Source organism: Poromitra crassiceps (genome assembly GCF_964638095.1).
Source record: "Poromitra crassiceps genome assembly, chromosome: 15".
In the NCBI taxonomy this organism is placed as follows: Eukaryota; Metazoa; Chordata; class Actinopteri; order Beryciformes; family Melamphaidae; genus Poromitra; species Poromitra crassiceps.
The window spans coordinates 7,337,461-7,353,252 of NC_139634.1; the positions used below are offsets into that span (position 1 = coordinate 7,337,461).

Below are 15,792 nucleotides of genomic sequence, written 5' to 3' on the forward strand. Positions count from 1 at the left end.
ACGTCACGACCTCCATCCAACCAAAGATCAACGTCTAATGACGTTGTGTGCCAGCTGCTTGTGGAAAGGTTTTCTCTTTGAACTGGACGTGCAGTTTGTGATGCTTAGAACAACCATAATAATGAATATTCTACGGCATTGCAATATATTCAGTGGGCCACGCCATCCGATGGAAAAAAAATACAGAGCAGTAAGAATTTGGTGGCTTAAAACAACTGAGTTGGTTAGTTTTACACCAACTTTGCTGGCTGGCGGTATTCAGACCTTCGAGCCAATCACAGTGCTTAAAAACATGAGGCCCACCCAACCGGCAAGCCGGGCACAGTTTAGTCTGAGCCATGGAGCTGACAGAACAAGGATGGTTGGTGTCCAGCTGATTGAGGTGGGCTGCATCAGGACTAAAGTCCAGGTTCATCCCATTGTATCAATGTGCTGCTGCTTTCACCTTCTGCAGGTCCCACTGTCACATCATCTCACCTGAAGTGACTGCTTGCTACAGTTATTGAGCTTGCCTTTGGTGGTATGTGGAGCCTTGTCTGTGGTGCTGAAGTTGCATTAGATCTCTGTAATGTGTTGTTTGTTTGTCTGTCTGTCTGTCTGTCTGTCTGTCTGTCTGTCTGTCTGTCTGTCTGTCTGTCTGTCTGTCTGTCTGTCTGTCTGTCTGTCTGCCTGTCTGTCTGTCTGTCTGCCTGTCTGTCTGTTTGATTAAGTCATGCTCTGTAATGGTTTGGCATTTAGTCTTCATTCAGGCCTTTGAAAAATTATGATGGAAACAATACATTTTAGCAAGGTGTCTTTGATATATTTATTTTCTTTTTTCTTTATTATTTTATTTGACAGGGACAATGGACAGTCAGAGACTGTCCCAGACTTAGCTAAGAAGCTAAATTCCATCTGCAGTCCCTGGGTCCCTAGATGATACAAGGACAATCAAAAACACAATAAAACAGTTACAATGTAAATCTGATACACATGCATGTACATAATCTAATTTAAGTAAAAAAGCATAAAATACAACACCAACAAAATTAAAGATAAAATAAAAGATGCACTGTTTAGCATTGGTCCTTAATGATTACATGATTGTTGGGATTTCAGCCATGATTCTAGTTGTTTTTTTAAACTAGTGAAGTTAGGGCTTTGTCTGATGCTACTGGGAGTAGAGTATGAGTTGGATTCAAATGTAATAGTCTTTCTGTGTGTAAAGCCTAAAATGGTATTTGTAGGCTCAAGTCAATCTATGGTGTAAAGTAGTAATTTGTTGTTTGGTAGCCGGCTACTCCTCAGGGTTAATGTGTATATGTAAAAACGTACATCTATACTTACTGTTTTCTGTGGGGGGTGGGGGGAAATGTCCATGGACCACAGTAAGGTCCATGGACCACAGTTTGGGAACCAATGTCCTAGGGTTCCACACTGTTAATCCTGGCCTGACTAAGGGCTAATGTACACCACCTCCGGAATAGATGCGGTACGACTCCGGTACGGCTGCGAACAGACCCACATGTAATCTGTATGGACGTATGCGGGATCCGACAAAAATAGAACAGGTGAGTAATTCTTCCGTACAACATGTATCGCCCATCTATTAACATGGGCGAGAGTCGATCCGGCAGTTTTGCCGGATCCGCAACCCAGCTGTACGCATCTGGTGTACATTGCCTGTAAGACATACATTCACCTGCATCTCATTAGATTTACAGCACAGCACCTGAACACTCAAAGCCAAGAGCACAATAACAAGAAATAAACATAATGGAACATTTTCTCAAAAATAAAGGGTTGGGGCCCTAAGGGATCATTTGGTCCCTGGCAAGATGGGCAAGATACACAGTGGCCCTGTGAAGAGGCTGAGGGTTATTATTCTTTTTTAACCTTTATTTATTCAGGGGAGTCTCACTGAGAGCAATGCTCTCTTTTTCAGGAGCGCCCCGTTCACATCTGCTGGTGCACTGAGCAGCCCCACTGCAGCGGTCGGGGTTAAGGGCCTTGCTCAAGGGCACCTCAGTAGGTGGTTATTGGCTCACTGAGCTCTTGGGCCCCTGGGCCTGGTAGGCCCGTTCAGTAACACATCCCTGGTCCCACTGATGACGTAGGTTGATGACATCAGCTCCCGTGCTACAAACGGACATCATCAACCACGCACACACACACACACACACACACACACACACACACACACACACACACACACACACACACACACACACACACACACACACACACACACAGAAATGAGTAAAGAGTTTCCAGTACTGATGCTCTGCAGCTATAACACAACCCTTTTCTGTCAGAATATGAATTGTGATTTACAATGACAATTGATGCAATAATAAATAAATGACTGAACCTGGAGCCCTGTGTGCATGTTTACTCTTTGAGAGTTAGGCCTACTTTGACATCTATTAGCTTCCTTTCTTGAGGTTCATTTGAGTAAGAACGGTAATAACTTCCTGTAAAGAGGAAGGAAGTGAATGTGTGATCAGAGATGCATGCTTTGTGCAGACCGCCCTCACACTGACTCTGTCCAAAAGCAGAACTTCTACATTCTCAGCCCTCACTCACTCTGTCAGCAGAGTGCTGCTGTTGATTTGGACAAATCATTTCATGAATGATGGATTTGTGATACGGACGCCTCAAATATTGTTCTTCAGTCATCTTTGTGGAGGTTGAAGGACTGCGGCCATGTTTTTGGCAGAAGCTGGATGTGTGTTTGTGGCTTTGTTGTACCTCTCAGGTATGAAGTGATTGTGTTTATCTCTTGTCAAATAATGATCATTATTTGTAAAGTGGCGTTGCAGAAGAAGATGTTGATGTTGATGTTGATACAACACTATCAGTTAACCTGTACACTGTGGCCCTTAATGGTGTTGGGACTTTTGTCTGTGTTAAGGTTTGTTTTATTGATTTTTGGTATGTTGGCCAATTGAAGAGCACATTTTCAATAAGAGACTTACCGTACTTAGAAAATATAAGTCATAATCTGAAAATGTTGCTAGTGAAGTAGCAAGGTAAACACGTGTTAACACTATAGAAGGACCAGAATACCATAACTAGAACGACCGTAAGTGGTCATTTTGACCACTAGATTCCAAACTCTATTATCTCTCATGATAAATACCCAATTGAGAGATTAATGCAATTATTGTGTTAAGATATATTTTAAAAAGACAAGACAACACCAAAATGTGAAAATATAGACAAAAAAATAGGTCTAGAACCCCTGAGAAATTCAGTGAACTGAAAATGACCGCCGAAGGTCTTTCTAGGTAAAAACCATAATATTCTTTGCCTTTTGTGTAATTCATACAAAAACGACTTTAAATGACAATACAGACACTTTTAGGAAAAGTCAGGTAGCAGTAGTGTTGTATTTTTAAATTCAACAAAGTTATTGCACATATACATTTCAAAAAGGTCAAAATGACTGCTGTGGTCTTTCTAGTGTTAAAATGAACTTTTTCAAGTGCACTTAATTCACAGCAGGCTATCATCATTCAAATAGCCTATAAAGCCATGATTTTAGATGGAGAAATCTGTCCAGATCTTTTGATCATGTCAGCTTCTGTTTCAGGATTGGAACAAGCGAACAGCATCTGTGCCTTGAAGGGCTCATCAGTGGATCTGCCCTGCTCAGTTACACATCCCACCTCAAGCAAGACATGGTATACTGCAGACTGGATAGGCCAGAAGAAGAATGAGATCTCTGTAGATAGAAATCGTGTTATGTATGATAAGTCTAAAGAGAGTAACTCCACCCTAACAATCAATGATCTAAGAAAGACTGATTCAAATAAATACAGGTGCAGAGAAGCTACTGACAACTCAGAATGGAAGGGCTCCAGTTATATTTCTCTCCGTGTTACAGGTACAGTGGTTCTTTGTCAGTGATTTATTACTTTGAGAATAATATCAGTATGTTTAACAGTCATTTGTTATTTCAGACCTCCAGGTGAAGGTGATTCCTGTCACAGCGACAGAGGGACAGAGAGTAACACTGATGTGTAGCACCAGCTGTGATCTGACTGAAAAGCCTCCAGTCTACATGTGGTACAAGAATGGAGTGTTTCTCTATCAGGACTGGTCTCCCTGGTACCAACACCTGGTCAGCAGTGAGGAAGCAGTCAGATACTCCTGTGCTGTCAAAGGCTACGAGCAGCTCAGAGCCCCTGAAGTCTCAGTGGGTCAGTGGTGACATTAGCTCCTAACTTCTTTGACATTAGATAATCTATCTATAGGGAGCATGTGAGCAATGTTTCTAATCCAAGTAACTTCAAGTTACTGCATTACACTCTCTAGCACTGGCACACAGCGCTAAAACAAAGTGTTGAGATAGCTTTGGATATGTGAGGCTTCTGCGTTGCCAGAAGGCAATACATTTTTTTGTACTCGGTAGGCAGATAAATAAAAAGTATACAATATGCAGGGCAGGCGAGGGAGCAAGTGAGCCCACACAGCGGTCAGCGAGCTGCACGGCGCGCAGCTAGCGAGCCTATAGGAATCGAGTGCGCATAGCGCGAGGTGCCTAGTTGTGATAAAGAAACAACAAAGACATGGAAAGACTTATATTTTCTTAAAAATAATGATAAAAGGGCTGTTTGATGAAAAACCTAAATTATGATTAAAAAATCATAAGGAAATTCATAAAATAAATGTTTAACTAATTATGCTCTTTAATGCTGTAATGTATTCCCCCCTATATGTTTCCACTCCAGTACTGTAATGAAGTTCATTAATATAAGACTGTATGTCGTTTCTTTTCCTGCAGATTCTGTCACATCAGCCTGCTTTAGTGTGACCTATGCTGAAGGGAGCATGTGTTCTTCTGAGCAGTCCTGCTCCATCACATATCCCACAGGTTAGAGACTAGCTGTTCTCCATCCTGTTTACTCAGTAACTCACAAAAGTCATTTAAAAGTGCATTAAATAATCTAGAATGTTTATCCGTCTCTGTGGGCAAACAGTAATAATTCCATCCACATCAACAGAACTTGTCTTCTCCTCCACAAGTCTGTGGCAAAACCCTTACAACATTTTGCCTTTTGTTACTCGCACAATGAATTCAATTCTGTAGCGCTGTCATTTTTCTATAAGCCTGCTTTGCTATTTCACATTAAACATATAATTAAAAAAAATCCATGTAATTATTGAAATATGTATTCATCATCTCCCAACAGAACTACATGTTGAAGTGACTCCTGGTAAGGTAACCAGAGGTGGAAAGTATGTCAAACTGACCTGTAACACCAACTGCACTCTGACTGACCGCAAAGCCACCTACACCTGGTTCAAGAATGGACAATTCGAAAGCTTCGGAGACCACATCTCTACTTTCAGCTCGTCTGTTGACAGCTACTCCTGTGCTGTAACAGGCCATAATGATTTACGCTCTCCTGCAGTCTGTGAGTATGAAACAACTCACAGTACTGCATAACTTCTGCTATGAAACCTTTGTTTGATTAGTCTGCAATGTTTAAAAGACAGTAAAAAACCTGATCTGAGGGGTGTCTGGGTAGTGTAGAGGTAAAAGCACTCTGCTACCACTGCAGAGACCCGGGTTCAATGCCTGGTCGTGGTACCTCCAGGTTGGACAGACGTTCCTACAGATATGACCCGTGTCTGCGGGTGTGAAGCCGGTGGGGAATGAGTCCTGGTTGCTGGACTAGTGCCGCCTCTGGTCGGTCGGGGCGCCTGTTCCAGAGTGAGGGGAACTGGGGGGAATAGCGTGATCGCCCCCCGCACTACGTCCTGCCGGTAACTCCTCGCTCCTCGCAGGTGGAGCAATAGACCAGAGAGGTTAAAAGCGCACTGAGTGAGTGTGCTATTACCCTCTCTGGTCTACCGTATTTTGGATTACCAGAGGCCTGGGTCACTGTCAAGGTAGCCACGAGAAAACATATGGTTTCCGGCCAAGACTTCAACCCAATGATTCTGTTCCGATGACATCACTGGTCGACAACTTAACTCAAGTCAACTATCAATAAATGTCAAACTAAATGAATGTCTGCAAACTGTTTAGAGATTTTGGATATGTGCGAGATCATGTGCAAAATATTTTTTTTTTTGGTGAAGTGCCCCTTTATTGTTTTGTCTTATAAAGATATTAGGAGGTTAGGGTGGAGAGCGTGTGCATCTGCATGTCATGTGTTACACTCCTCACACAGGGGGGTCTGGGTACTGTGAGCACATCAGGAATTGACAATTTAATGGCAGAATTTGAAGAAAATGGGGGGGGGGGGGTAAAACAAATATTTGGGGTGTCCTTGTGGCTCTGTGGTTAAGGCACATACTATATTTAAAAGTGATATTCAATCATTCAAAGTGAGATTTCACTTTTACTCTTTCATCTATATTTCAGGTACTGAGGGTAAGAAGAACTGCTGGAGTGTGAATTACGTCAGCAGGAGAATCTGTGCCCTGGAAGGCTCTTCAGTGGACATTTCTAGTGATTACTCATATCCCAGTGACCAGCAGTCCAAGCCTAAATTAGGTTATACTATAAGGAAACCTGGCATGGTGCTTAGTGAAAGTCTGATAGAAGATGCACGTCATGTGTATCATGACAACACGGAGAACCAACACGTCCTGAGAATCACAAACCTGACAAAAAGTGACTCCGCAGAATACACATTCAAATTCCTAATAGATGACCGGGAAAAGCAAAAATCTGGTGATGCTGGAGTCACTTTAATTGTGACAGGTAAGCCTTAATTTTTGTTGTGTCATTTTATAATGAGCATCATTTCCTGATGGGGGCTCATTGTGAGCCTTTCTGTGAATTCTAGACTAATCTGTGATTTCAATAATGAAATAAGAACATCCTTCCATAATTTTCTCCCGATTGAAATATCTCTTTAACACTGAGTGATCAGTCTAACCATCTCTCAGCCCTGACAGTGCAGGTGACTGCATCTGCTGTGGTGTCAGAGGGCCAGAGAGTAACACTGACCTGTAGCACCAGCTGTCCTCTGGCTGACAACACCACCTACATATGGTACCACAACAGACGACCTCTGACCTCACCAGAGAGCCAGCACAAACACCTGGTTCTGGACCCAGTCAGCAGTCAGCATGCAGAAAACTACTCCTGTGGTGTCACAACCCTCCAACACATCAACTCCCCTGAAGAGACTCTCACTGTCACAGGTGAGGACGGCTTTAAGATATTTCATGAGGTGTGTTTAGGTGTTACAGGTACAGGTTTTGCATTTGAACTTCATAATTGTTCCCTTTTGCAGTATCACATTATGCACAATTCTCTGCATTGGTAAGAATCACAAACATATTACATCACTTACACAATAAGAACATATTTCTTTCTGACTGGTGGATATTTTATTAACATCTGTATAAAGCTAATATCAAGCCAGACACTTCAAAGAGTGAGTTCTCTGGTGAAACAATACGTAGCAGGTCAGTGACATTGACTTGCAACAATGATGTTAAGTATATTATCTGTTTTAAGGAGACTGTAAATCAAGATCTTAAATCTATTATTACCTTTGCTGAAGATGAATGCATGCAGGTAGATGCTCCACCACTGGAATAATCTGAGAATTACAGTAAATGGGATAGATTAGATTTGGTATTGTATGGAAGTGATTTGTAGATCAATCAGGCATCTACAGTCTTTCTGGAGTCCAAGTGACAGAAATCTATTGTGATGGACAACTTTACTCCTTAACATCAATAAATGAACTTAGAAAACTGTTCCACCTAATTCACGTTTCGTTTGATCACAGACACAGACACAGACACAGACACAGACACAGGGACATGGACTATAGCAGCAGCTGCAGGAACCGCTGCTGTTCTCCTGGCTGTCATACTCCTCTCTGTCTTCCTGTGGATGAGGTGAGCTGTGCTCTGTTTCAGAACAATGACATTCAATCTCTTGTCTAAAATGTATTCATTCATTTACTCATTCATTCATTCATTCATTCATTTGTTACACTAATCAGAAGAAAGATGACCTCCACTCAACCCCCTGGACCTGGGACAACAGGCAACTCTGTGCAGGTTAAGTACAGTAATTAAACAAGTCCATTGCAAAAATATAAACATTGTTTAGGAAATGTTACACCTTTTCTCCCTTGCTCTTATTTCTTAAATTGGTCTGTCATAAATATCTTACTAGTGCCACAGAAATATATTTTCCTTTATTTGTATGGTCACTGCATATATATATATATATATATATATATATATATATATATATATATATATATATATATATATATATATATATATATATATATATATATATATTCATATTCTATGTTCTCTACCCATCAGTCAAACCACCCTGGTCCTGTGTATGACACCATCTCAGCTGTAGGCCAGAGCCCCATCCTTGCTGCACAGAGCAAACCAACAGAGCAGCCTGAGCTTCACTACTACAGCAGCGTCCGCTTCTCTGAGAACAAGGAGGATCCTCTCTACTCCCTCATCCAATTGGCTCAGCCCCAGAGACAGGAGGAGGATCCTCTCTACTCCCTCATCCAATTGGCTCAGCCCCAGAGACAGGAGGAGGATCCTCTCTACTCCCTCATCCAATTGGCTCAGCCCCAGAGACAGGAGGAGGATCCTCTCGACTCTGCCGGCCAATCAGCTCAGCCCCAGAGACAGGAGGAGGATCCTCTCGACTCTGCCATCCAATCAGCTCAGCCCCAGAGACAGGAGGAGGTCCAGGATGCTGCTGTCAACTTCAACAGACCCAACAGTGATGCTGGGTGAGCACTGAGCAGCTCTTGTCATTACAACTGGCTCAAAATGTTTAACTTTGAAAAGCCGTGATTGCTACACTGCTGGTCTGATTTTGATTAAACTTGGCCGGTGGAGTGCCAGTGTCATTCGGATGACATGCTTACATTATGCTACTGACCACAACCACAACTGAGAAAAAAAACATTTTTTTAAATAGACAATAGGCTACACTAATCTGCAAAACACTTTGCAAGATGGTTAACTTACTAATGTGTTGTTGTTGTTGTTGTTGTTTTTCAGGCTCAGTGGCTAGGCAGTGGATCTTTACAGAGTCTGAAGGTGTGAACACACCCTGTGGTGTACTGAACTAGTGTTTCTCAACCACTGGGCTGCAGCCCACTGGTGGGCCTCAGAGCACCACCTAGTGGGATGCGGAGGACCTCTCACGTCAGAATGATAAGCTATCATTTATTTGGGAAGGTGGTCCTCGGAAATGTTTTAACAATCAGAAGTGATCTTGAATTAGAAAAGGTTGGGCTTTCCTTTAGTAACTAAACAACCTTTCAACTTCAAGCAAACTCTTCCATTATCTTTGCATTTGTATTTACATTTAAGCCTTTTTAGCAGATTATCTTTTCAAGAGTTATATACTGTATACTGTGAATGAGAAGGAAGGATTTATATATTGTGAACATGAATGACCAGATTCTTCTATCATTGTGTGCTTCTATTGCTTGTTATTGATAAATGCACTGGTGTGTTTTAATATTTCAATGTAAAGTGTGTCGTGTTTTCTGCACTTGAAATAAAAATGTAAAAACAAATAAACGTGTTTATTTTTCATTTGATGTAAAGTGACAATGATGAAGGTCCTCTAGTCAAAACGGGGTAAATCAAACCACCATAAAGTGCCTGAAATAGAGGCAGAAAGTAACACAGAATAGCATAAGGACCAGAAATGACTATACAAAGCAGACAGTACCATTGGTGAATGTACTAAAATTCAATGTAGAGTGTAACATCAACCAGCAGGTGTCAGTATTAACCTATTTTATTCATAGTTTCATATAGCAATATATGTCATATAGACACAATTTTGTGATTATCAATCTGGATATTTCCTGGTAATACATTTTCAATAATTTTTAGGAGACTTCTCAGAGTATTCAATTAAAGGTTCAAAGTACGGACCCTCGTCCTCTGGCTTGTGTGTGCCTTGCTTGGATGTGGTTTTATATATTTTGTTTTTGGCAAAAATGTTCCATGTGCGGTCGTGTCCTGAATAAACACAGCGTGACAAGTGTGACACACAAAAAAAAGAGTAAATGATAAGTGTCAGTTCACAACACATCTGTGTTTTCAAACGTTTCACGTCAAGTACCCTTAAACCTTTTGTCCCAGGGTCCCCCACGACTTTTGCTTTTAGATGTTTCATTGCATACAGTGTATGAAACCATGACCAAAATAATCACACATTCTGTCATTATGTTACTTATGGATGGAATACAAATAAATGATCCCGCTTTTTGCTGGGGACCAACTGGAACCGCCTGAAGGACTCCTGGGGGTTCCCGGACCCCACTTTGAGAACCACATCAGTGGTGGAAAGAGCACCAGAATGTAGGGATGGAGAGTTGACTCCAAAAGACTCGATTCTCAATAGCATCACGCCAATTCTGAGAATCGAATCTGTACTGAACTGGAGTCAACGCATGTTATAACTGGAGAAATGTAATTCTCATTGTTGCCAACCAGTGTAAAACATCTGTTTTTGTGTTGATTTTTATTTGGAATCCAAATGGATTTAGAATCGATTCCATCAATTCCAAAGACTCAAGAGTCAGAATAGACATCATTGAATGAGTATCACTTTGCTGATATAGCCTACTACTGAAATACAAGAAAAAAGTACACTGGTTTAAAATAGAAGTAGGCTACAAAATAAACAGTAGCTCATTTAAATGTAAAAGTTGCTGAGTTACTTTATAGAAAACAGAATGCTGTTATTCTTAGATGTGGTTCTTTTAATTGGAAAATCTGAATTTCGCTCTCCCTCCTTCCCTCTCACTCTCTCCCTCCCTCTCTCCATCCCTCCATCCCTCACTCCCCCTCCCCCTTCCTCACCTGAACTACGACAACTTGTTCCTGTCTTGCCTGCAGCAGCTTCCTGTCTTCAGTGTCTTGTCTGTTATTTTCTTGCCTCAGCTTTACATTCAGAGTTGCCTGATAGATATATTACAATAATCAATAATAAGGATTCCTCCCCCCGCAATATCGATATATATCATGATATGGTTCACATTTGCACAATCACGTGTTAAATAATCAAATGAATGTTCATCCCATTAAACTGAATAGTAGGCCTATTATGTTAATTGTGAAAACTGACAATTTCTGTGAAAAATGAAAGGTTTTTAAACACAATTAGCTTGTTATAATGAGGCAGCAGGATTGTGTGTTATTATGACTCACAATATCTCAAAATCAATGTATCATAAGAGAACACTACATTTTGATCGATGTCACTGTGCGCCCCCTGCTGGCTGCCTTCAGTGCTTCTAGTCTGGCTGTCTTTAGAAAAAGCCTGAGCCATGATGCACAACATCATCATGGCCTGAGGCCAAGAGGTCTGTGTCCTCCTTTTAGCTCCCCTGCAACGTCTTTAATAAAAGATGTTTCAAACTATTTAGTATACACAGTATACACACAGTCTGTATATTATACACACAGTATACACACAGTATACACACAGTCTGTATATTATACACACAGTATACACACAGTATACACACAGTCTGTATATTATACACACAGTATACACACAGTCTGTATATTATACACACAGTATACACACAGTCTGTATATTATACACACAGTATACACACAGTCTGTATATTATACACACAGTATACACACAGTCTGTATATTATACACACAGTATACACACAGTCTGTATATTATACACACAGTATACACACAGTCTGTATATTATACACACAGTATACACACAGTCTGTATATTATACACACAGTATACACACAGTCTGTATATTATACACACAGTATACACACAGTCTGTATATTATACACACAGTACACACACAGTCTGTATATTATACACACACTATACACACAGTCTGTATATTATACACACAGTATACACACAGTCTGTATATTATACACACAGTATACACACAGTCTATATATTATACACACAGTACACACACAGTCTGTATATTATACACACAGTATACACACAGTCTGTATATTATACACACAGTATACACACAGTCTGTATATTATACACACAGTATACACACAGTCTATATATTATACACACAGTACACACACAGTCTGTATATTATACACACAGTCTGTATATTATACACACAGTACACACACAGTCTGTATATTATACACACAGTATACACACAGTCTGTATATTATACACACAGTATACACACAGTCTGTATATTATACACACAGTATACACACAGTCTGTATATTATACACACAGTATACACACAGTCTGTATATTATACACACAGTATACACTAGGGGTGTCACGATACACTCAGTTCACGATACGATACGTATCACGATACTGGGTTCACGATAACGATACGATACGATACGATTTTAACAATATTTTTTTAAACTTGAATAATGACAATATATGACTGGAAAAGTAGTATTTTATTTGAAATGCACAAATACAAAACATGCTGTTGTGGGAAATTGTTATTACAATAACAACTAGAAAAAACATGAGATTGGAGATAAGGCTTATCTTGAAATAGAATGAGTTACACCGTCACTTAGATTTACTTTGAACTAAAAGGTTTCTCAGCAGTATAAATTCTCATTATGCATCTTCAGTTTTTCTTCAAACTCAAACAACAAGACTTTTCTTAGTCTATTTTTTATGCATCTTCAGTTTTTCCTGTCAAGTAAACAGTTTTGCCAGAAACTCAATTGAATGGTTTCTCTCCTGTATAACTTCTCATGTGTCTCTTCAGAGACTTGTTCAACTGAACTACTTTCCACACATTGAACTTCAACAAACAAAGACGTTTCTTTGTCTACTTTTGAAAAAAAAAAAAAAAAAAAAAAAAAAATTCACGATATGAGATTTCATCTCAACGATACATATCGTGACGTTTTACTATCGCGAAATTTCGTGGGACGATATATTGTGACACCCCTAGTATACACACAGTCTGTATATTATACACACAGTATACACACAGTCTGTATATTATACACACAGTATACACACAGTCTGTATATTATACACACAGTATACACACAGTCTGTATATTATACACACAGTATACACACAGTCTGTATATTGTTGAGGGTGAAACACTGCTACAAGTGTCAACGATGGCTTTAGTCTGGAAACAGAGTGGAAGATATAAAGAGCACGTAAACACAATAAGCTGTCTGGTCTACAAGCCCAGCCGCCCAACAATGATCATAATAGCTCATGATGACTTAAGTTAAGTTAAGTGAAGTTACCAACATATAATGTTACTGCTATGGGCTTAGCAAGGCTCACTGAGTTAAACTGCATTATATACTCAACAAAGGAGCAAGCTAATTTACATGCAAATATACACCTTATTTAATTCACACGGTAGCCAACAGGTTTGATTGATTACATCTTAGCATATATAAAGAAAAAGGACGGAATCATTGCAGTGCAGCACCACAGTGGAACAACACCAATGCATACGTCTGTTTGCTTTAAACCGCTCCTGACAAACAATCGGCTCGCTTGTAAACCTGGGTTTGATTGAAAAAATAAAAAATAAAACAAATAAAAGAAAAGAAGAATTAAATAAAAAAAATGTACATGCACACAGCCTGTCGGTATATACGTATTACAGTGTAATAATAAGTATATAATTACACCATTGCATCACACAAGTAGGTCATGGAAGTGTTTGCCATTTTGTTTTTATTGCAGCTAAATTGAACATGGGTACAGCCGAGGGCTTTAGATGTCTACAAATACAAATACAAATACAAATACATAGAAGTTTCCTCACTTTCATAAGTTAGAACTGGACTAACAACCAGAAAGGCCTGTGGAGCCCAGAAACATCGCACTTGCTCCACACATCAGTTGCTTTAGTCATTCCTCTTGCTTTGCCATAGTGTCAATGAGGAGATGATCCACATAAAGCAGCTTGTGTTGTGACCCCCTCAGGTCCATCAGTGAGCATTTCTGTTGGGGCATGTTGGGTTTCGCAACATTAGATCCTCTTGTTAACTCTCTTGAACACCACTCCCTTCTCTCCTGGAGTTATGCAGGTCTGGAGTTCATAGTGGGGGGAAGACAGTATGCAATGCAATGAGGGTTAAGATGAACGTTTGAAACGTTATTCTGTGCAAGGGTCTACATGTCTCACCAACAAGTCTCACTAACCATTCATTATATTGAGGTTGCAGTATTGCTAAGAAGCGTCTGCTTTTGCATGTGTGTGGCGATCATAATACTAATAATAATAATAAATTAAATGTATATAGCACACTTTAAAATCCAAGGACTTCACAAGGTGCTTGTCTTTTGCATGTGTGTGGCGATCACGTCTGTCTTTGGCTGAGTTTCAGTTAGTCTCTCTTCTCAACCTTGTGGTTAATTCTCTTACCATTATAAACTTGTCTTCGATGATCTCTGCTGTGAAGTGGTACTGGGGAAATGGTATTGAAATCTGGCCACCCTCCATGGTGACGGGCGCCTATTAGGTCACAGGGACAAAATGTGACGGAGACAAAAATGAGCAACGCACTTGGTTGACATAGCATGATTTATGTGTGCATGAGTGCCGTTACCTCACCTTGAATTTGGCACCTGTCATGGTCTCCAGCTCACATTCCTGACCCACAGTGAACTTATTGGACCAGGTCCAGTTGGGGATGGTCTGTGTCCAGGTGAAATCGTTCCCATCCTGAACCACGTCCGTTACCACTTTGAAGTCTGTCTTGGCATTGAGCAGTCCTGTGGCAGAGCAAATACAGAGGCTGGGCAATGTTTCAGTAAATCACAAATATATCCACGTTTATGCTATTTATGTATCAGTAAAAAGAAAAGAACAGAAAAACCTAGCCACTACCGATCGCTTCCAGAAACTCCTCATAGTTGTCTTGACTCTCCAGTTGGTATTTCCCTGTGAACGCCATGTCGGTGGAAGCAGAGGAGAAGAGCTAAGGAAGGAGTTTATAAGACACATGAGAAGAGAGAGGAGTGGCCTGCTGCTCCACATAGTAAACCTCTGTCTTTCTGTTCTCATCTGCGCCAAACATGCACTTCCCTCCCGTCACACACGCCTCACAGTCATAAAGTCAGTGCGGTTGACAGATGTTATGAGAAAGATGTCAGCGGTGTTTTTCCAAGACAATTGAGTCACACCGTCTCAACGCTAAAATAGTGTCGCTTGGCAAAAAGCCCATAAGTACAGTGGGAAGTTTATTTTTCCAGTCAGTATCAGGTTTTGACGAGCAGCACGATGTGACTCACGTTTGGGTTACATGTTGGTGCAAGTATGTGATGGTAGCCTAGTAAAACTGCTCAGAACAAAAATATGTTTCATCAAAGCTGTGTGACAACATAATATTTGAAAGAATATGAAGAAGATGTTGAAGTATTTCTTTCTGCCCCCCCCCCCCCCCCCCCCCGATTAATTTCTATTGAAAGTTATCCGTTCACAATTTGTACATAATATAACCTGAAACTGTATTGTGAGTGACCAGTGTTGGGCAAGTTACTTTCAAAATGTAATATAGTACATATTACTATTTACTTTAGTTTGAAAGTAATAAGTTACTTTACAATATTACTGTCTGTGTAGAGTAACTCATTACTTATTACACTACTTTTTTTGAATGACATCGGTGCCCCGGAACCATCCCGAAAAATAATTTAAACCGTCTTGAAGTCAGTGTAAACCATCCAAAATTCTAAATGTTATCCTTTTCCTTTGTTATTGTCATCTATAGTGGTTATTTGCATAAAAACACAGTTTGATTATGAAATGACTTAAATACGTGCTTTGATTAAAAAAAGTAACTACATTTGTAA

General features: G+C 40.2%; 2 protein-coding genes across 2 annotated transcripts; one reads left to right on the forward strand and one right to left on the reverse strand.

Moving 5' to 3' along the window:
- Window positions 1–3,795: 3,795 nt before the first annotated feature.
- On the forward strand, window positions 3,796–9,450 carry LOC310790636 (uncharacterized protein). Its single transcript, XM_083652350.1, has 10 exons — window positions 3,796–3,868; window positions 3,945–4,184; window positions 4,769–4,858; window positions 5,178–5,402; window positions 6,359–6,700; window positions 6,889–7,146; window positions 7,743–7,854; window positions 7,962–8,019; window positions 8,296–8,732; window positions 9,007–9,450. The coding sequence occupies exons 2-10, from the start codon at window positions 4,001–4,003 to the stop codon at window positions 9,017–9,019; spliced, it is 1,719 nt and encodes a 572-aa protein (XP_083508476.1). The 5' UTR covers window positions 3,796–3,868; window positions 3,945–4,000; the 3' UTR covers window positions 9,020–9,450.
- Window positions 9,451–13,651: 4,201 nt separating this feature from the next.
- LOC310790644 (gastrotropin-like) lies at window positions 13,652–15,002 on the reverse strand. The gene is made up of 4 exons (XM_083652359.1): window positions 14,828–15,002; window positions 14,552–14,712; window positions 14,363–14,452; window positions 13,652–14,026 (listed from the first exon to the last, which is right to left on the reverse strand). The coding sequence occupies exons 1-4, from the start codon at window positions 14,892–14,894 to the stop codon at window positions 13,967–13,969; spliced, it is 378 nt and encodes a 125-aa protein (XP_083508485.1). The 5' UTR covers window positions 14,895–15,002; the 3' UTR covers window positions 13,652–13,966.
- Between the last annotated feature and the right edge of the window lie 790 nt (window positions 15,003–15,792).

Coding starts and splice junctions, on each gene's coding strand:
- LOC310790644 (XM_083652359.1), bottom strand. CDS start 14,894: ATGGCGTTCACAGGGAAATACCAACTGGAGAGTCAAGACAACTATGAG. Junction 14,453..14,551: donor TGACAGGTGCCAAATTCAAG/GTGAGGTAACGG, acceptor GTGACCTAATAG/GCGCCCGTCACCATGGAGGG. Junction 14,027..14,362: donor TCGAAGACAAGTTTATAATG/GTAAGAGAATTA, acceptor TATGAACTCCAG/ACCTGCATAACTCCAGGAGA.
- LOC310790636 (XM_083652350.1), top strand. CDS start 4,001: ATGTGTAGCACCAGCTGTGATCTGACTGAAAAGCCTCCAGTCTACATG. Junction 4,185..4,768: donor AGCCCCTGAAGTCTCAGTGG/GTCAGTGGTGAC, acceptor CTTTTCCTGCAG/ATTCTGTCACATCAGCCTGC. Junction 7,855..7,961: donor TCTGTCTTCCTGTGGATGAG/GTGAGCTGTGCT, acceptor TACACTAATCAG/AAGAAAGATGACCTCCACTC.